The sequence below is a fragment of the Toxorhynchites rutilus genome, chromosome 2 (genome assembly GCF_029784135.1).
Source record: "Toxorhynchites rutilus septentrionalis strain SRP chromosome 2, ASM2978413v1, whole genome shotgun sequence".
NCBI classification, from domain to species: domain Eukaryota; kingdom Metazoa; phylum Arthropoda; class Insecta; order Diptera; family Culicidae; genus Toxorhynchites; species Toxorhynchites rutilus.
The window spans coordinates 109,575,673-109,598,823 of record NC_073745.1 but is presented as its reverse complement, the minus strand read 5'-3'; the positions used below and the strand labels follow the sequence as shown (position 1 = coordinate 109,598,823).

Below are 23,151 nucleotides of genomic sequence, written 5' to 3'. Positions count from 1 at the left end.
CATTGGCGACGGAATGGTATCAGATTAGTGCCACAAAAAAAAGTTACCTGTACTAGGTGGACTGGACGGCACGGGACTGGAATCCACCGAATCCGCCGTTATGATGAACGACGGATGCTGTGTTTTAGTGCTCTTGGAGGGGGACGGCGCCATCATCCCGTTTGCGGAATCTGGAAGCAATAAGAGAAACAAAAACAATATTAACGAATATATCTAGATTTTGTGCAAGCCCCGTCTAACTAATTGAGCAGCTGCATAGTACAGTCACAGGAAAATCACACGCAAGGAAAATTAGCTTCCGACCGTCAACCAGATGACGATCATTATTAATAGCAGTAAAACAATTGTGACCATCCGTTGGTGGCGTGGAGACTCAGATTACAATCACGACAACCAGCGGAAAAGTCCTCTTTGGTTTCCGGAATGTAACCTATCGAAACAAAACGATACAGTTGTAGCGCGCAGTTTTGTGACCCATGGTTATAATTACGGTAATTGCCGGTGGACTCAGCAAATTAGTCTCATACATTCGGTGTAGCGTGAGACAGAACATTTCAGTTTCCATAGCACGGAGCAACCAGGTTTTTCTCTGTGGGAAAACATGATTTGTCAAACGGCGGGGTAATGATACACGATTTGAAAAAAATTGACCATTTTCAGGTGATTTGGATGATTTATGAATCAGATAACGACTCCAAGGATCCAAATGATGGAGAATACATTGGATGCACTAAAACATCCAGTTTGAGTTTTATCAAATATGTCATTCGACTTTCGCAACATGAGGCCGAGCGTATGTCAAGTTTTTTTTATTGTGTTTTAATCGTTTTTCTCGCAAGAAGCGACTCACACAGACAAATTGGAGTCGGTACCGGTCATCCGCAATGTGATTGTCAGATTATTGCAGCTATCTCAGATACAGAGTACGTTCTTAGAATTACGAATGATATCATTTGGTGTTGGATGTTGATGATCAATCATTCCAGAGTTAGTATATTTTCGATTTCTTCTAAGGGTTGTTGCAGAATGTCTGCTCTCAAATGAAAAATGTTCTTCAATGTCTCTCTGTTTTGTTTATTAGTCATCAACTTACCAATACATTTGTAATACTTGATACTGCTTAATACTACTTACTTTAAACTAAAAAGATTGCTGGATAATTAATTCGTTTAATTTTTTAACAAGTTACATAATGGAAATATTTATTTATCTATTTATTTTTTTCGTCAAACCAGCGTAGACTACACATGTTGTTCAAATATAATAATGATGATAAAATTTACTGTTTCTCATTATATTATATAGTCTTCAAGCATTGACCTTGACATGGTTACATCAATTATTTTGCTGTGTTTGTTACAGATGCTCATCATACTATTGATAGAACTGTATTTGGCGTGATTCATTCTTCGGTGATCTATGTAGAAACTGATAGAATTTCTCAAATGCCTAATAGGTGCGTAAAATTTTGGTTTCCTGTTATTTCTTCTGAGTTCGCTCATTGTGATATGATGTCAATAATAAATAGAATCATGTCGACATTCTTTAAAGTTTTGCATGTCGGTTAGCATGCAACGTGCCTCAAATGAAGCGAAAACATATGAAGACCAGCATAATTTAGGAAGAGCATAAAATAAAAAAAAGGTGTAGATTCAATTTTGTCATCGTGTGAAGTTATAAGTGAAGTAGGGGGACCATACAATATTGTAATATTCGAGAATTGACCTGGCGTATGTAAAATACTATGTTTTCTGCACTACTCGAGAATTAATCAAGCAAATGAAACGAAATTTGGCTTGTGGAGGTTTTAGAGTGCAATAAATGTTTCTATGGTGGTAAGACACTCCTCCTCCCTCTCTAAGGGGAGACTGCCATACAAATTAAACACGAATTTCTGAAGAACTCAAGAAATGATCAATCAAACCAAGCCAAATTTTGTATATGGAGGTTTTAGAGGGCAATGTTTCTATGGTGGTTTGATACTCCTCCCCCTCTCCAAAGGGGGAAGGGGGAGTTGAATAATTCGAGAAGTAATCAAGCAAATGGAATCGAACTAGGCATATAGAGGTTTTAGAGATCGATAAACGATTTTATGGTGCTTCGAAACTCCTCCTCTTCTCTAAAAGGAGGCTGCCATACAAATGAAACACAAGTTTCTGCATAACTCGAGAACTAATCAAGCAAAAATCGAGCCAGATTTGGCATGTGGAGATTTTAGGGAGCACGAAACGTTCCGATGGTGAATCGACACTCATCCCCCTCCCTAAAAGGGGACTACCATACAAATGAAGCATAACTCAAGAACTAATCAAGCAAACGGAACCAAATCTGGCATAGGGAGGTCCCCTCTAGATAGGAAGGACTGAATAATTCGGGAACTAATCAAGCAAATGGAATCAAACTTGGCATATAGAGGTTTTGGGAATCGATAAACGTTTCTATGGTGGTTCGACACTACGTCCCCCTCTCTAAGGGAAAGCTGGACCCACGAACGTGCGCTTAGTGAATGTGATAACGAAAAATACGTTTTGGACGAAACGAAGTTTGCCGAGTCAGCTAGTTGTATTATAATGATCAACGAAGATTTATTAAACACATATGTTTATGAGTTGATTTTCGAGCCCAATAGTATTATTCAATGATGTTCTTCTTTTTGCAAAAGATATCAAAGGACATTTTCTAACGTTCAGCTGTAATAAACTCTTAATGCACCAAGTATAAAAGAACGGAACTTCATTTTTGAATGTTTTAGAGTTTTCTCCTTTTTTTATTTTCATATACAGCTCCATAACATCTGCGTAGATAAATGTTTTAACTCTTTCAAGGAACACGCAAACATCATTAACAAACAAAATTAACAAAAGTAGTCCCAAATGAGAGCCTTGAGGGAATCCAGATGTAACAATAATTGGTTTCGATTTTTTATTTCATTAAATCTTACTATTTGCATACGATCAGTCAAATATGATTTTTTTCCAATAGCTATGGTATATCAACACGATCGAAAGCCATACTAAAGTCGGTGTATAGAGCTTCAACTTGATTACCATTACCCATTGCAGTCAAAGTGAATATAGATAAGATAATTTCATACATCGGATCTATTACCGGTTTTGAAGATTGTTAAAAGAAAGGAGTTTTTCATACTTTGGGAATCTTTCCGATTCCAATAACTTATTGAAAAGCCATAAAAGTGGACGAGTTAATTCAGATGTAATATTTTTTTATAAATATATGAATATATAAAAATATGAAATTTAATTCTGTCAGAACCTGGCCCTTTCGAGACGTCAAGCTTAATTAATGTATCAAAAATTTCACTGGCAGTTAGTTGTCTGACGCCAACATCGCAGGGAAATTCTGTAAGAAATGCAAAGAAATCACGATCTCGGTCGTCCTTAGATGTTCCAATATAAACTTCTTGAAATGCAAAGAGGTCTCAAATATCTTCTGAGATTCTCAACGGTTTCGTCAAGGTGCATGCGTGACGGAAACTATTGCTTTTTAATTTTATTTTTATATAATTGAAGAAACATTTTGGGTTAGACTTTATGTCGGGCTATGTTTTTGAATTGTAATCTTCAAAGGCGTATTCAAAAGTAGAGTTGAGCTGGTTGCAATAAAAATGGAATTTTGTTACGTAACGATCACGGCTCGAGCATGATATCGCTGCTACAAGATTGATGTGGCGAAGCAACTGAGAAAACAGCGTAAAATCATCACGCACAACACGAGAGATTTTGTTCCCTTTTCGACATATCAAATAGTTCTTCTCAGAATTCGTAATTTATTTAAAGCGAAAAAGTTTATCAAATACTGTGATCCACTACATACTTTTTTGTAATTTATTCAATCAAACTTATTAGAGCTACAAGATGAATCTTGAGAAAGACAATACATTTCCGCTTAACGCTCGCCGGTGAACGATTTTCGCTAAATCATTTCTCAAACGGGAAGTAGATGTTTTGAAGAAGGGCAGAGTAAGAGCAAAATTTATGTAGACTGATTGGAAGTGACAGATATTTTGTCTCTTGGAAATGGTATACAAATTGTATCACACAAAAAAGGAAGAGTTTGAGAGTTGGTGACAAGCAATGTTTCATGTGTAGGTCTAACATAAGAAAGCAGAGAATAAATTTCGCACCAGTTTGCGTGATTGCTTCTTCTGCTGAATATTTTTCCTTCGCTACATACAAGTTGTTCGTTTTCGAGCTCCTCCAAATATTCAATCATCCAATCATTGAAAAAAAGGGTCAGATACATCTTCAAACAAATAATCACTAAATCAACGACAGTCCTACGTCAACCTTGCGGTTATGCTTCCTGTTTTTATAGTAACTTCAACATGGTCTTCAATTGAATACTACTCTCTGATGGAGTTTATTAAATATCCATAATTTTTCACTGTGAGGCTTACTGTAAAAACTGTTATCACAGTGAAACTGACTTATACTTCTCTGCCGCTGGATTAGCAGATCCTGTACAACACCGCTTCATTGCTGGAAAAGATATATCTTTCCTATTTTTTTGTCCTGAGAATCGTCCGCAATTCGTATTCTCAAGCCCCATTTCTCGATGAATATCCGTTTATTTTCTCATTCCTCAAGCACAAATCAAACACACAATGCGAACATTAGCATAAAATCATACAATGCACTCCTGCATGTCGATAATTATAAACTACCATTCCTCGACACACGGCGCGTTCCGATGCTTCATGCTCTGGTTCGGGCCAGATTCGTGATCACATATCGTATCCATTTGGAACCCGCGTTTGTGGGATAGGTGCAATAGCTGGGTGAAATTCCGACCAATCTGCTCGATTGGTATGCATTTTTCCGGCCATAACCACTCCGGCCATACAGAGGCTTGTGAACAACATAACATTCATATTGGCAATTGGCAATCGGAATCATAGTTACAGAGCCATAAATCGTTGCCTTCCAATAGAGCAAATCTACAGTGGAATGAATACAATGCTTGTTGCTCATTTTAGTGTAACTTATTTGCGTTCGTTAGTAACCTAATTGGGTAACTGAATAACAACTACAGTGATCTCTACCTTTCTTAGTGCACTTCTCGCGAAGGCAGAGGCTGTGGTATTTCTAAAAATGAAACCGATGGAGTGATGTTTTCTTTGCAGAATAAGATTGTTTGTGCTCCAACAGAGTAAATGTCAAGCAGCAGGAAATGCGCTCGTGGAGTTCGTCGAACTCCTGACAGCATTGGATTGCTTCGCTTTGTTTGGCGCTTCTCCATTATGCGCTTCAGTGATTTCCGATCGAAACACCATGCTGAGCGCGGGTTCTGATTCGATCAACGGTACATCACTTCAGTACTATTACTACCACCGTTATGAGTGCTAGAACCAACATAAATCCGTAAGAACCAACACCGCCTAGCTGATTGTCGTGCTTTTTTTTGTTCCTCGTCAGCTTTAAAAATCAATTATGAACAGGTTTGATTCCATTCTTACTTATGTTTTTCTCCCCACCGCTACCATTTAACAGCTTGCATGCAGCTCGATGCACAACGGGACGAAATGTTCTACAGGTGCATAGTTTTTCGTCTGTCTGAAGGGGGTTTTTCCTTTCGCTTGTTTTCATTTTCCGCTTCACTTGGCGCTCAACGGTAAATGGAAAACCCGCTGTGTGATCATTAATCGATAAAACCGCCCAGCCACAATTGCTTGCATTTTTATGTTTCAATTACGGTTTCCAAGCCAATAGACGGCTGCAGGGAGACAATCAATACAATAACAAACACATACACAGCGATGAAAATTTGTGTTGGTGTATTTAAACTATCGGATTTGGTTCCCGTGGCCTCGTCTTCGAGGTTATGCAATTCGAAAGAAATAAAAAACATGTATGGGACGGGTTTTAAAGTTTTCGTCTAGCGGACGAGTGATGTGTAACGAGCTCGCCCCTGGACGATGTCCACGCGACCGTTTAGAGAAAGGTTGATTGGTAGCTTATTTGTAAGACTCGATGCCGGGGCTAGCAGCGCATGGTTCGCGATTCAATTATCGTGCCTATTCACTGGTTGAAACTGATCCGTTTAATCCGTATCGTGAATACGCCCATGAAAACGATACATCATGCTGCGCCTCGGGATAAATTTCTCCGATCCACCCATTTTGAGATAAAGTCGCGGAAATAGCAACATCATAATCTACATTGAAATGGAATCATCGTTCAACGCGTTAAACACTTCCCCAACGCACTCTGGAGATAAAATGGGTCGAGAATAGTTTCGACTTAATCAGTATCGGTTCGCTTCGCTTGCTATCCCCCCCACATCATCGATGGAAGTGATATCATTTTCTTGCTTGCTAATTATCTTCTCAAACTGCCGCTCGCACTCGAGACGGTGGGAATCCATCCATCCATATTAGTTCACAAGCGCTACAATACTGGTATTATCTCACGATGAAACAGTTGGGGAAAATCAGAATCAGAGATGTGCAGCTTCATTAACACTGACTAAATGGCCCGTTGGATTGTGATGGCTTCAATGTGTTTTTCGCTCGGAATGATGTGTGAAGGAACAAACTTAGATCATATGAGAAATCTGACGTGAGGTTTAAATTTTTTCTCTCTCAATAAATACTGAACATTTATTATGGTGGAACAATGGATGTAAGACTATTTTGGTACATTATTTAATTGTAAAGTGGAAGAACGACTTGGAGTTAGAAAGTGGGCAATGCAACTCTTGATTTAAGACGATGAGATCTAATAACAGACGTAAAATGAGTGTACAATGTATGTTGAACCTTGCTGCAAACTTTCTTGTTTTCTTATCAAGAATTAAATCGATTATATAAGTAAAGGACGGACTCAATTATGTACAGTCTTCAATTTCTTTTCACTGTATACAATCGAGTTACATTTTTTTTCTTATTTGTTTTTCATACATATATTTTTCGTTTTTCGAATATAAAAACAGAATTTAATTTTTGATTCATCCTCTTGAAGTCTAAAAAACCCTTCTCACATAAAAAAACAATTTTTTCAAGTGGTGATAGAGGATCATATTTGATAAAAAAAAATCCTTCTACGCATATGTTCGAATTTCAACAATTACAGAGCTATTGAACTTTTTCTCTATTTCGAGCTTTGTTTGCCTTAAACTGGCTCTTATCCAAAGTTACGCTATGTAGAACAATGCAGCGCCTTCCTTTTGAAAGAAGAGGAAATTTGATACAGGGTATCGTTGTGAAACTTCCAAATCAGTGGATTTAAGTTACGTTTTAGAAGATAAGAAAATAAAAGTTTGTGGTTTTTAAGGTGCTAAAGGGTGTGTCACATCAAATTGCATCACGGAAAAAACGCTGTAGAAATTTAATTTTTAGGAATTATATCTTCAGCTTTCGTTTATAATCAGATAAGAGTGTATAGATCACGTTGGCCATGCTTCACTGTCAATTTTTCGTAAATTTGGAAAAATGTCGTCGAACGAAAAAGAGCGTCGTGAATTAATCCTGTGCACTCATTTCGAGAATCCGGAGTTGTCACATCGGGACATCGGTAAGATGCTGGGAATCGTCCAATCCACGGTCAGCAGAGTACTAAAACGATACTTCGAGAACCTAACCATCGACCGGAAGGTGAAGAACGGCAAAAATGGATGCTCCGTCAGTGAAAAAGATCACAAGCGCGTAGTTAAGCAGTTTAGACGTGATCCGAGAAGTTCGGTTCGGGATGTCGCCAATAAGCTGAATTTGTCAAGTTCATTCCTCCAGCGGACCAAGCAGCGGGAGGGCTTGCGTACATAAAAGGTTCAGCTGTACACCGAAATGCTGACGAAGCCGCATTGCCTGGTAATGGACGACGAAACCTACGTCAAAGCGGACTTTCGTCAGCTGCCGGGCCTGTTGTTCTTCTCCGCAGAGGACAAATTCAGCGTTCCGGAGGAGATTCGCAAGCAGAAACTATCCGAGTTTGCCAAAAAGTACATGATGTGGCAAGCGATCTGCTCTTGCGGAAAGCGGAGCGCCCCCTTCGTGATGACCGGCACGGTAAACGGGCAGGTTTACCTTAAGGAGTGCCTACAGAAGCGCTTACTACCACTATTGAAGCAGCACGAGGGCCCGACCATCTTCTGGCCGGATCTCGCTTCGAGCCACTATTCAAAGGACGTGTTGGAGTGGTACGAAGCCAACGGGGTCACCTTCGTGCCAAAGGAAATGAACCCGCCCAACGCGCCGGAGTTTCGCCCAATAGAGAAATATTGGGCGATTATGAAGCAGGCCCTCCGGAAAAATCCAAAAGTTGTCAAATCGGAGGCGGACTTCAAGAGAAAATGGATTTCTGTTCAAAAAAAAACTACAACCTGACGTTGTACAGAACCTTATGGACGGGGTAAAGAGGAAGGTGCGAGCATACGGGCTTGGGCTCGAAGTAAGGATCGGTCTACTGGGCGAATTTCTACAGCGTTTTTTCCGTGATGCAATTTGATGTGACACACCCTATATTAGAGATCGAAATGCTCGCCAATTTGAAAGCAAAAATATGTGTTTTCACCCACAGGGAAAAATAGTTGAAAATATGAGAGACGAGAGATTGTACGCTCACTTTGATCCTCGCGAAAAACGCAATGCCGATTTTATTTTTCGGCGAGTTATTATTAGGCGAAAAATGGTTTCGTTTTCAGTGACTTCTCGATGTCGATAATGGTTTTTCACTTTTTTAGTACAGCTGGAAACATTGCATGAAAACATGCGGTAACATTGGGTTTCATCGTGAAGTGAACATGAGATGGGTTAATATTTGTACAATTCAGACGCTGTTCAAATGCAGTTCGTTGAGACGCTGTCCAAACAGGCTAACGTTGGTAAAGTTAGCTTTGATTTTTAGCTATTTTTAGTACTAAATGAAAGACGAAAAAGCATTCTCGTTGAACTTTAGAGAGACAAAGAGATTTTTCCACATTTCTCTCCCTCCGAAAAATAATTTTCGGTGAAAAGGAAGAGACGAAAATTTCAATATTGCACAACTCATCGAAAACTAGATTGATTGACTAAATACTTATCTCGCAGCTGAGCGAGATTTTCGATCTCTGGGTGTTATTTTTAATTTTATAAAAAAAAGTACATAATAAACTTGAATGTTTCTATGAACCTAATTAAAGCTCTCTAACCGCTCTACAATTCGTTCTTTGACACCCAACTCTTATCTTTTTTTTAATTTCGCTGTAATATCATTTTAAATAATTCCTGGTGAACGTTCATATAGAATCTACCAGAATCACGATTATCACTCCATTGTACTCATCAGAACCAATCAACTTCCAGTTTAACGTTGAAATATTCAATTTTCGCTTGAAATATAAAAAAATATAATGATTTACTTTTTTTGGACTGTATATCATCGAGTCTAAAATTGTATATACTCGTAGTCGAATTATTAGGCTGTCAAAAAAGTCCTGCGGTATTTTTTTTTAATTTTCATTTGTTCATAAAATTAGTTACAATCATCTGTTTTAAGTCAAATATGCGCCGTTTTGTTCGATGACTTGTTCCCAACGAGATGCCAACTTCATAATACCCCTATTATAGAAGCTCGCTTCCTTATTGGCAAAAAACTCGGATAGCTAATTTTCACAGGCCTCTTTTGTGGCTAACTTCTGACTACCTAGCTCGTTCGCCATGGACAAAAACAGGTGGTAGTCACTTGGTGCAAGGTCCGGACTATACGGCGAATGCAAAAGAACCTCCCATCCGAGCTCCCGGAGCTTCTGGCGCATCACCAAAGAAGTGTGTGGCCTGGCGTTGTCCTGATGGAAGACAATGCGGCCTCTGTTTATCAAAGATGGCCTCTTCTTCATGAGTGCTACCTTCAAGCGGTCCAGTTGTTGGCAGTACAGGTCCGAATTGAGCGTTTGGCCATAGGGAAGCAGCTCATAATAGATTATTCCTTGACAATCCCACCAAACACACAGCAGAACCTTCCTGGCCGTTAATGAGGGCTTGGCCACCGTCTGAGCCGCTTCAGCGGGCTTCGACCACGACCGTTTGCGCTTCACGTTGTCGTAAGTGACCCACTTTTCATCGCCAGTCACCATCCGCTTCAGAAACGGGTCGATTCACATGCGTCGATACGGTCAAAGATGTTTTTTTGCGTCAACGTGTGTGGCACCCATACATCGAGCTTCTTTGTGAATCCAAGCTTCTTCAAATGGTTAATAACGGTTTGATTACTTATCCCCAGCTCTTGGCCGATGCTACGGCTGCTACTATGCCGGTCTTTCTCGGCTAATTCAGCGATTTTGTCGCAAATTTCGACGACAGGCCTTCCGGAGCGTGGCGCATCTTCGACGACCTCTACACCAGAACGAAAACGTTGAAACCATCGTTGTGCGGTGGAAATGGAAACTGTATCGGGTCCATAAAATGCACAAATTTTATTGGCAGCTTGAGATGCATTTTTGCCTTTGTCATAGTAGTACTGTAAAATATGTCGGATTTTCTCTTTATTTTGCTCCATATTTGCGACACTATAACTCACGAACGACTTAACCAAACAAAACACTGTCAAGGACTATATTATAGCGCGCAAAAATACCTTTCCAACAAGTTATAGTATGACTCGATACAATGAATACAACTAGAACTACACGCTACGCGAATACAAGTCGAGTCCGACTTGTATTCGTTATTATTTTGTTATTTAATCTAATCAATAATCAAGTGCTGATCATTTTCTCATCAAATATTCGGCAAACTTCGTCCCGCCCAAAATTTGTTTTTTGTTATTGTTATTTTGTTTGTAATACCTTCAAACATTCACTTTTCTTGCTAAGCGCAAGTTCATGAGTCCAATCTGTTCATTGATTGATCTTCTAATCGACTCGTTGAATTTACCTTTCAATAAAAAATTCCTAGTACTTCTACCAACACTCATCATTATAATATCTGATTATTTTCAGACACAATTCTCGTTGAAGATTGTTCAACCACTCGCAAATAACATGTTTCTCCGTTATATGGAATGAATGTTTGATACAGAAAATATGATAGAACAAAGACAGACTCCTCCCCTCTTCTCCCCTTAGAGAGGGAAGAAGGAGTATCTATCCACCAAAAAAACGTTTCTTACCCCCTAAAATCTTCACATGCCAAATTTGGCTTCATTTGCTTGATTAGTTTTCGAGTAATGTAGAAAATTGTGTTTCATTTGTATGGCAGCTCACCCTAAGAGAGGGAGAGGAGTATCTAACCACAGTAAAAACATTTATTGCACCCTAAAACCTTCACCTGCCAAATTTGGCTCTATTTGCTTGATCAATTCTCGAAAAATGTAAAAATTTGTGTTCCATTTGTATGACAGTCACCCCCCCCCCCCCCTAAAAGAGGGGATGTGGTGTCTAATCACCATAGAAACATTTGCCGCACCCTAAAACCTCCAGATGCCTAATTTGGTTGCATTTGCTTGATTAATTCTCGAGTAATGTAGAAATTTGTGTTCCATTGTATGGCAGCCCCCTCTTAGAGAGGGGTGTGGAGTGTCTAATCACCATAGAAACATTAGTTGTACCCTAAAACCTCCATATGCCTAATATGGTTTCATTTGCTTGATTTATTCTCGAGTAATGCAGAAATTAGTGTTTCATTTGTATGGCAGCCCCTCCTAAAAGAGGGGGGAGGAGTATCTAACCACCATAGAATCATTTATTCAACCCTAAGCCTAATTTGGTTGCATTTGCTTGATTAATTCTCGAGTAATGTAGAAATTTGTGTTTCAATTGTATGACAGCCCTCCCTTAGGGAGGGGGGAGGGGTCTCAAACTATCATGAAAACCTTCCCTGGCCCTTTTTCATGTTGATCGGTTCAGTAGTTCCCGAGTCCATAAGAATCAGACAGACAGACAGAAATCCATTTATATATATATATATATATATATATATATATATATATATATATATATATATATATATATATATATATATATATATATATATATATATATATATATATATATATATATATATATATATATATATATATATATATATATATATATATATATATATATATATATATATATATATATATATATATATATATATATATATATATAGATAGCTCACGCGTGATTCGTTATATGTATCAAAGTATAATATGGTCAGATTGTATTGCCATTTCATCATGGAAAAACTCGAGCCGAGCCCGGTTTAAGGATCATTGAATTTGATTATCAAAATTCGTGCTTTGTGAAAAAATGTATTTCTCTTATTTGGATCATTTTATGGTCGTCATAGTGAACGAACCAATCAAGCCACATTGTACAATGGGATATGAGGCAGACAAAAATCAGAAAACTATTTTTTTCAATTATTTAGAACAAGTTGTATTAAAGGTATGGAGCAATCCCACGCTAAATCAGCCAATTTTGACAATCATCTCCGATTTTTTTGAACATCGTACATGAGCTGGCAGCTAACCAAAATAATTACGACTGGTATATCCAGAATCATTGACCTTTTTTGCAAAAAAATTCAGATGTCTGATTGAAATATGATGCTAAAAAAGTTGTGTCGGACTCAACAAAATGAAGATATAAGTTTTCAAAAATTTATTAGATCCCAATACTTTGCGAAATCGTTGACATTTAAGGAAAATGATTTAAAAAATAGAATCTAACGTATATATAACGTTTCATTATAGTACTAACTGTTCTTGAGATATAACCAATTTTATGCAAGGTACTAAATAACACCTAGCAGTTTTCATTCTACAGACACTATAGGTAGAGAGACTATTGCAACTTAAGCTTCGTCCTTTTGCAACTTATTTGGTATAAAACAAGCTATTCGCGATTTCTAATGCACAGATGCAAATGAGCTATCCGAGTTTGAAGACTCTATAATCAACACATCTCCTGTCACCAGGTGTGTATTAACTGCGAAAAAAGCGCAGCGATTATAGTTACCAGACAAAGAAGAAGAACGTCCGCGATGAATGATCCGTGCAGTGTGTGCATAGACTCAAGGAAACAATTTGCAACATATGGTCAGCTTGTATATTGTTCTCGCGAAGGCAGAAACGAATCTTCAATCAACCATCTTAAACCGTTTCGTTTGTTTTTTTTACATGAAAAACACATTTATATGAATAATGAGATGAATTGATACATTGTCCAAAGTATTAGCCTAAACGAATTCCGTCGCGGAAGAAGCGCTCATTTTTGAAGCCGAGAAAGAATGGATCCAGCTGAACTTTGATACGCTGTTCTGAAGTAAAGCGTATTTTACTCAAAGCGTTCTGCATCGATCGAAACAAATAGTGGTCGGAATGGAAGATCCAAGACTGATCCTGGTGATCCAGAATTTTTCATAGGCTATTTTCGAAATAGTTTTTACCTCGAACAACAACATGCGAGCGAGTATTGTCATGATTAAATATTACCGACTCATATCTCAACGTAATCTGTACGTTACCATTTCGAACATGCAAAATTGCCATTCGACATTTCTCGCTCTCAATTCGTATGGAACATAATTACCTTACTTTTGCATGTATCCTTCGACTTTCAGTCGTTTAAAAAAAGCTTGTCGAGGAACTTCTAATGATTATGAAGGCCTTGTTTGCATTTGACACGAATTTTGATCGAGTAAAGGGTGTGTCACATCAAATTGCATCACGGAAAAAACGCTGTAGAAATTCGCCCAGTAGACCGATCCTTTTGAAAATTATAGACAGTAAAATAAAAACTATTAAACAACTTTTGGCATTTTATTTTTATTCATTCTTCGAGCCCAAGCTCGTATGCTCGCACCTTCCTCTTTACCCCGTCCATAAGGTTCTGTACAACGTCAGGTTGTAGTTTTTTTTTTGAACAGAAATCCATTTTCTCTTGAAGTCCGCCTCCGATTTGACAACTTTTGGGTTCTTCCGGAGGGCCTGCTTCATAATCGCCCAATATTTCTCTATTGGGCGAAGCTCCGGCGCGTTGGGCGGGTTCATTTCCTTTGGCACGAAGGTGACCCCGTTGGCTTCGTACCACTCCAAAACGTCCTTTGAATAGTGGCATGAAGCGAGATCCGGCCAGAAGATGGTCGGGCCCTCGTGCTGCTTCAATAGTGGAAGTAAGCGCTTCTGTAGGCACTCCTTAAGGTAAACCTGCCCGTTTACCGTGCCGGTCATCACGAAGGGGGCGCTCCGCTTTCCGCAAGAGCAGATCGCTTACCACACCATGTACTTTTTGGCAAACTTGGATAGTTTCTGCTTGCGAATCTCCTCCGGAACGCTGAATTTGTCCTCTGCGGAGAAGAACAACAGGCCCGGCAGCTGACGAAAGTCCGCTTTGACGTAGGTTTCGTCGTCCATTACCAGGCAATGCGGCTTCGTCAGCATTTCGGTGTACAGCTTCCGGGATCGCGTCTTCCCCACCATGTTTTGCCTTTCGTCGCGGTTAGGAGCCTTCTGAACCTTGTATGTACGCAAGCCCTCCCGCTGCTTGGTCCGCTGGACGAATGAACTTGACAAATTCAGCTTATTGGCGACATCCCGAACCGAACTTCTCGGATCACGTCTAAACTGCTTAACTACGCGCTTGTGATCTTTTTCACTGACGGAGCATCCATTTTTGCCGTTCTTCACCTTCCGGTCGATGGTTAGGTTCTCGAAGTATCGTTTTAGTACTCTGCTGACCGTGGATTGGACGATTCCCAGCATCTTACCGATGTCCCGATGTGACAACTCCGGATTCTCGAAATGAGTGCACAGGATTAATTCACGACGCTCTTTTTCGTTCGACGACATTTTTCCAAATTTACGAAAAATTGACAGTGAAGCATGGCCAACGTGATCTATACACTCTTATCTGATTATAAACGAAAGCTGAAGATATAATTCCTAAAAATTAAATTTCTACAGCGTTTTTTCCGTGATGCAATTTGCTGTGACACACCCTTTAATATCTCTAATTCTTCGTTTTTTAACTTATTCGGTTGACCCGAATTTAACACTAAAGTCGCCAACAGTGTTGCAACGCGTACAGATTTATTTGGAAAGGTACAGATTTTTTCGTTATTTTTGGTACAGAGTACAGATTTTCGTCAAAATGTACAGATTGGTACAGATTTTTTCCGCGTATGAAATTCTTTACATTTGAACAAAGTAGCATTGAGGTACATGACGACTTTTACGCCGCTGTATCACTTGGTGCTGTTGATCATAAAAGCATTTACAACTAATTATAATTGATCGGTTTTAAAAGGATGAAATTCGTTGTGTTAGAGACGTTTGCAGGATTCTACGATGGGAATATAATAATTACTCCGTAAGGAAATCCAGTTACAGAAAACGAGCATGTGAAGAACTGGTGGAGAAAAAATTGAAGTCTAAGAAGAATCGACGGATCGATCGCATTTCAGCGCTTCGATGTCTTGTTTGTGACGTTCTCACTACGCTCACTCTTTTTCTGAATATAACCAGAACAAAAATAAGCTTTGAAATCGGCTCAGCAACGATACGAGGAACGCTATTTTGAGATTTAATCAATTAAACATGATAGCTATGTATAAGCATCATCAAACACACGAATGACTTGCAAATGTAAATGTATAATGAATGAGTATTTTTTCATTCTAAAAAAAAATTTCCACAACGAATATTTTCGATGGTACAGAATTTTGGATCAAAAAAAGTACAGATGGGAAAGATTTTTAACTCCTCTGGTACAGATTAAAATGTTAAAACACTGGTCACCACTTTCAAATCATCCTAACCATTCCCTTTAAAATCTAGCTGATGGTGCAGAGTCACCATAAAATTCCCACAAGCGTTCGATGCGCTTCAGCTGCACTTTTCTTCCAATAGAAACAGAAAATCAAAACTTAAAAGGAATTGAGAAATTGTGTAGGAAAAAAATGAGAACTCGCCAGAATCCAACGAAAATTGAATCCAGCAAAACCAACGCCAATGACAACACTAAAGGTTCTTTTCATTACCATGATTTTTTTCATGAAGTGTTAACTTTTCCAATCATCTGATTCATTTCCCGAGTAGATTACTTTACGCACAAGTCACATTATTATATGAAAAATTCGAACAAATGAAAACGAAACAATATATCTAATTTGGCAGTCCTTGCTGTAGTCCTACGTCTCTTCGGTTATGTCCTCGACATTAACCACCTGTCTTTTTATTCCGAGAGCTCGTTCGTTATACGATCAACTAGAGTTCCTTAGCCTTGCAACGTTCGCCCACACATATCCACAAATATACATTTTATAAAACTAACCACCGAACAATAGCAAAATGTCAAGCATTATCTAAACGAAAATTACGAAAATGCACTAGACAAAAAAAATGAAGGAACATAATCCAAAGTCGATTTTTTAGGCGATTTATGAAATGCTGTGACTTCGTGAAAAACCAACGCATTAAGATGGGATATACATCATTATGAAGCATCAATATTTTTTCAATATTTTGAAATGTTTCACGAACACATTTTTATAAGGGTGTGTGTAGATGTAGTGAACAAACATTTCGGGACTTTTTTTAGACTAACACAATTTTTTGCTAACCAATTTAATAGTAAATCCAATTAACCCTATCAACTTTTCTTTACAGAGATATTTCTGTTTGAATGAAAAATTACTCTATCGTCTTTGATTATGAATAATTCAACAAAAAATAATGATCTCATCCGAGAGGTAGTTTTGAATACTCCAATAAAATCTGTACAAGGCTAATTTGTTGTTATTGGAGTTATTGGAGGCTAAAATATTATTGGATTTTTTGCATCGATTTTGAAAAACTGTCAAAAACACGATTTTTATACTGTTTTAGAAAGCTTTCTGTAATTTTGCAAATATTGCAGTAATTTCCAATGTGTACCGGAAATTTCAGCCTAGCTGTAACACGCTGTTAGACAACCCACTATGTCGTTAACGTGAAAGTTGTTCAAGAGATGGCTCAAAGGAAGGCAATATCATGGACACAGAACATGGTTGAAATTGTACAAGAAACCATTTCCAGTTGATGGATGTTCTATGAAATGCTATGAAATTTATTTCCGATCTCAATCTTTTGACAACCCCTTTTGTGAGGGATGGATTATGCATTTCGATTCGTGATAATACAGCAATCGGTCTACAATTCTGTGGCCGAGTGGTTAACTTCACACCTAACATGCCGGAGGTTCGGTCGGGGGAATTTTTCGTTAACGAAATTTCCTCCGACTTGCATTGTGCTCACGCGTATAATAAGAGCTTGCCACTCAGAATGCATTCGAAGCGTTTTATTTGGCATAGAAATCTCAACTAAGTACTAATAAAAATAACGCAGCCATACTATGTTGAGAAGGCGAAGTTCCTCTAGGAATGTTAGTGCCAATTAAGAATTTAAGAAGACAAAGCACGAGGTTTACGCTTCGTCAGTTTTAAATAACCAACCAAAACTATATTACTCATCATCATTTTATCTGCCAAACACTAAAACGCAATTAGCTTAATCTGTACGAAAAGCGCAGCAGTCGGTTTTCTAATTGGTTCTATAGGAAAGAACGGCAAACTTCGAACGGGAAAAGCGCAAGTAGAAAACTCATAACAACTAGCCGCAAATAGCGTGCTAAGAACCGCAATTAAAACATTCGAATCATGTGCTGAGAACGCGATTGGAAATGATGGGCCAAGTTCTCGTTTGCGAATTCATCATCCACCCAGCTTCGAGCAAGATACGAAGCCGTCAGTCAGTTTTCAATTTCGTCACTTTACCAGTACAGAAGTGAATGCTATTCGCCAGTCGACGAGGATGCAAACCATTCGAAACGGCGCGTGATATACCACGAAAATAAACCAGCGAGCAGCGATAAACTTTCCGAACCGGTTCGATCACAGAAAAGAAATCTAAACCGGAGAATGAGTCGTTGGGAATTCGCTGCGAAACAACCGGTCCCAGCACCACAGAGCCCTTTGCGTTTGCTCTTCTGCAGTTTACTCCCGCCTTCGATTAGACTGCTCCTCTGAACCAGAGGTAATCGAGCATGAATGGATAGACTGTGAGTTGGCGATTACCACCGGTAATCTAACTTCTACCTTGCGGTTTGAACACGAACTGCCGCAAACGTGCTTTTCGTCTGAGGATGAAATATTAGACTGATTAATGGTAATGGGGCGCTTGTTACGATAGACGCAAATGTCACACAGTCCTGGAAGGTGATGAGTTCTTCAGCACGGAGCATTTTTGTAATACCTGGTTTGATTTGCTAGAAAGTGTAACAGTAATGAACGAAACAAACCGTGATGAACACTGATGATTCGATTGGAAATATGCATGTTGTAATACGCTTATTTTCTTTTTTTTTCTGCCTTTTTCTGTGAATTGTCGAAAATGTCTTGAAAAATCTTAGTCGAACATCTGATTCGACTTTTACAGAATAGACACTTTCACTTTTTCGTTATTATTGTGAAAAGCAACATGACATGACACAGCGAATACACGTCACAAAACAATGCTTCATTTCTTCCAAAGGAAAATCCTTGCAACCCCGCTTCTAGCGGAAAAGTCAAATCAATGGAAAAACCAAACACCGTAGAGGGCACAATGCATACATAGACCTGGTGAAATAGAGAGCTGGAAGCAATCTCTAATCCGCAAACGACTTGAAAAGGCTATCGAATGAAATATCGGCGCGGTCTGTCGTTTCCCCGTTCCAACTGCTGCCACACTTTCGTGTCCCATTTTCCCATGCATTCGCCGCCGACATTCAGTCTGGGGACCATGATTCGAACGGCCGTTTGCATGCCAACCGGCAATCAAAACACTTTCAACGATACTGGACTATTTTGATGTATTTGGAATGGGGCCATCGATGTGAATTCGAGCGAGAGGGGAAGTACCAATGATGATTCCACCCGGAAATGAGAATATTTCTCGTCGTTTTCAGGTGTTTTTAAGAATTGACACATGGACAACGGATATCAATATTTATCTACCGTGATTACCATACGCAATCTTTGTCAGCAACAACATTGTTGTCAACAACAACAATGGACTTCGTTTAATGTACACAACTAGAACGCCGTTCCGGTTTTTGGTTGGTTCGGGTTCAATGACCCACTTGTTTACCCCGCCAAAGAGGAACAACGAAACTACTGTCCACGATTACAGGGTTAGAGGCACATCACAGGTAACACGTAAAGGCTGGGAATGCTAACAACTTTGTCGACCCGACACGAGCTCCGTGAACTCTGGCATGGGAATGTCGAGGAGATTGTTATTGCTTACGATTATGGTGGTGGCGGCTTTTTGGCGCTAATGGTTGTGAAAGAATTTGGCGCAATGAAGGTAAGATTAGATTCTGGACGGTATTGTCTTTGAGTGATATAAGACACACTGGATGAAAATATTTTCTGTACAGGAATGGTTCTGATAAAAAGTAATTGATGAAACACATGTTATTAATCAAAAGAAAAATTATATGAAAATTTTTTATTTCATTATATTGCACAATATCTCATTTGAAAACCATCATTGAAATGGTTCTTCAGGTTTTTAAACTTAAAAAGTTACAAAATATGATACCACAAAAATTGTCTGTACGCAATACGGATATCCGGAGAGATTAGGTAGTTTAAAATGATAGAGGCTTATTTTTATCTGACATGATAGACTTCTTTTGCACAACTCGATCTCGACCGACCGACTTATCATGGATGATATCGCATAAGGCTCGAGGGTTAACTTCGATAATGGTCTACCGCAACTATCTATCAGTTAGTTAAGGAGCCAACAACAAGGGATATTCTTTGATTTTGATGTAATTATGTAAGATTTATAAGCCTTTTATTATTGCCTCTTACCGGAGATGTCCCAAATACATTTTAAACGAGAGAGTACGTCTTTCTAGATTGGTGTTAGTTAGTTTAGAAAAATCCCATGTTTTGATAATGACTCTATATATAGAAAAATTTTGGTGATTCACATGTCAACCAATTCATAAATTTTAAAGAGTTATTTGACATGCAAAACATAGTCATTTTTCGATATTGAATTTTTCACTAGCATTTCTTAACAATCAAAATTACATTTGAACTCAAGACAAGTTTCTCTCAAGTTCTGCATCGAACACAGACATTGTAACCAGGTACCAAGTTAGCGGTAAGTAAAACATTTCAGCTACTCGTGTACCCGTATCCATCACCAATCCAAATACTATTTTGTTTATAACTTTGAAAATCGGCTTTAAGCAAGTGCATTTACCAGCGATATAGGAAAACCACGGAAAACAAATATTCGTTTCATTATAAAAAAAATCCGATGTGAAAAGCATGCGGACTGAATAAAATTATTTAGTAGCCCTATATCAATAAAGTGATCGTCCCGCGGACAGCAACTTCAATATATTTCTGGAACTTCTAACCTTCCAAAGCACACAATCGACAATCATGGACGATTCAATACTCTTGCAGTTTCGGAAAAGCTTCTAAGTATATATAATAGATCCATAACCTATTTTTGTTTTCCAAATGGAATTTAATTGTAAGAAACGGGCATTTTCCTAACCGGGATCCGTGAACGGTAAGAACAATTTTTTTAGTGCTCTCGTGGCAGAATGGTTAACGTTCGGGTTCGATTCCCGTTCTGGTCGGGGGAATTTTTCGTCAAAGAAATTTCCTACGACTTGTACTGTGGTCACGCGTATTCTAGAGCTTGCCACTCAGAAAGCATTCAAAGCGTGTTATTTGGCAAAGAAATCTAAACTAAATACTAATAAAAATGACGCAAGTAATACTACGTTGAGATGGCGAATTCCTCTAGGAACGTTAGGGCCATTAAAGCTGAAGATGAAGAAGAAGAAAAACAAGAACATTTTTTTGTCAAATATTGCACTTTTTTTTTGTCGCAAAATTTTAGACCCGTTTTTATATTTCGCTCATAAAGTGATCCGGAATTAGGGTGGTCTAGAAAATCGGCCTTTTGCTGATTTAGCTGAATTTTTCAATTTTGAAAATATGTAATTTGCTCCGCTTGTTTTTTCACTTGAAATGAAAGGTACTACTATAAACTTTCTTAGACAGAACAGTTAAACCGCATTAATTCTGGAATTTGAATCTGGATTTTTTTTTCAATCTTATCAATTTCCATTTATTCAATTTATTTAAATCTAAAATTTGAGTCTATGATATGAAGCTGGAATCTGAATAGAGGATTTAAATCTGGACTCAGGAACATGAATCCGGAAACTCAATCCTGGGTTAGAGTCTAGAATCGGAATCTGGGATTTAAATCTGAAACCTGAATCTTAAACCTAAATCCTGGATTTTACTCTGGAATATAAATTTAGAATCCGGTTTTAGAATGTAGAATCTGAATCCGTGATTAAAGTCGGAAATCTGAATCTGGAGTTTGAATCTGGCATTTAAATCTGAATCCGGAAACTGAACCAGAAATCTGAATCTGTATTATAATTCTAGAGTCTGAATCCGAGAATTGGATCTGGAATCGGTAATTCGTGTATTAAATATGGAATTTAGATCTAGAATTTTAATTTGGAATCTGAACCAAGAATCTCAGGATCTCAGGAATCTAGATCATTTGAATCCAGAATTTGAAAATGGAATATGAATCCGGAATTTTAATTTGAAACCTGAATCTGTATTTCGATCCTGGGATCTAGATCTATATCAAAATCTTGAGTTTATATCCAAAATCTGAATACGAGATTTGAATCTGTCTAAGCTGGAATCTGAATCTGGTATTTCAGTTTTGGATGTTATATTTATTGCGGGGGGTCTTCGTAGCCACTTGGTTACGCGTTCGCTTACTAAGTGATCGATCGTGAGTTCAAACTCCATCTTTGTGTTGTTATAGAATAACTACGTCCACACAAACAGAATTCAGCATGATATGTGTTACACTAACTACTTGCCTAGAATATGGATTTGGAATCCAAATCTTAAATCTAAATCCGGGAGTTGAAGGTGGTATCTGAGACAATATTTTTCTCTGGATTTCGTGGTGAAGAGATTAAATTTATTTCGTAGCTGTCTGATATTTTTCTTTTTTGAGAGCCGAAATATCAGCACATGATAGATTTGTAATAGTAGATATTTGTGGTGAGATTTTTCCTATACCTAAATTGAATATTTATCACATTTTTTGACACCCTCATAGATATTACATTAAATGAGCTTTTATAGGTAAATAGTTAATGAAGTTTCATTCGACGGTTCAAGAAAATCGATATTGGAAAAAAAATTTCAATATATGTCGAAAACGAAAAAATATACTTTCCTGCAATGCTTTGCTGTGGCACATTGTGGTTGCACATGTGTCATATATATTTAATCTCACAATACTTGTGAGTATAAAATAATTTTTGTTCTGCGAAAATATAAAGGCTATATGATTTGACAACACGGGAACACAGTTGATCACTTGAGAAGCAATCCGCATCTGAATATATACCACACAATACTAAAGATGGATTTAAAATCGATATCCATAATCGATAGCCATAATTATAAGTTAACTTTTTACACTTGCGAAAAAAAATGTGTTCCTAACACATAGAATACATATTTAATACGGAATAGTCAATTTTCATTCACATCACAATTCCACAACAATTTTAATTCAATCCAACGAAAATCATAAGAGAATCATGTTTTTCAAATTTCCTATCTTACTCCAATTTTTGTTTCATTTTATTTATGTCGTGACAGCAATCCCTGAAGTTGAATGTACATTGTGTTGAAATTTGAGCTCAATCGGTTTCGAACTTTACGAGTTTTTTACGCATACCCAAACAAACAAAACAATTTTATACATATAGATAAGTGAAACAGGTACATTTAAAAATTTAAATTTTGAAACACCATTATTTTTCGGCAATGGTTGAAAAAATCGTACTTAGTGTACGGAAAAATAATGTGTTGCTATCAAATATAACACATCTTCAATACGAAATAATCAATTTTCATTCGAAGTTTAAGTTCAAAATGTTCTTCAGATCTTTGCTTTACTGCGCCGTATGTGTAATAACCAATTTTTTCGAATTTTCTTCGGGGCCGCTAAAAATCGTCCTAATCGCAGACAGAACAGATTCCCCAAAATTTCCTTATCTCCCTCATTTTTTTCAATTTTCTATGTCGTAACAACACTCCTTGAAAAGGAATGTACATTGTGTCGA

General features: G+C 38.0%; 1 protein-coding gene across 12 annotated transcripts in view; it reads right to left on the bottom strand.

Annotated features, from left to right (window-relative positions):
• LOC129764511 (rab11 family-interacting protein 4A) overlaps positions 1 to 23,151 on the bottom strand; it is a 244,434-nt gene that overhangs the window by 158,335 nt on the left and 62,948 nt on the right. For all 12 annotated transcript variants that reach the window (XM_055763654.1, XM_055763653.1, XM_055763657.1 and 9 more), the window contains one exon: positions 48 to 170. In XM_055763654.1, the coding sequence (XP_055619629.1) occupies positions 48 to 170 (123 nt within the window). The remainder of the gene's footprint in view (positions 1 to 47; positions 171 to 23,151) is intronic.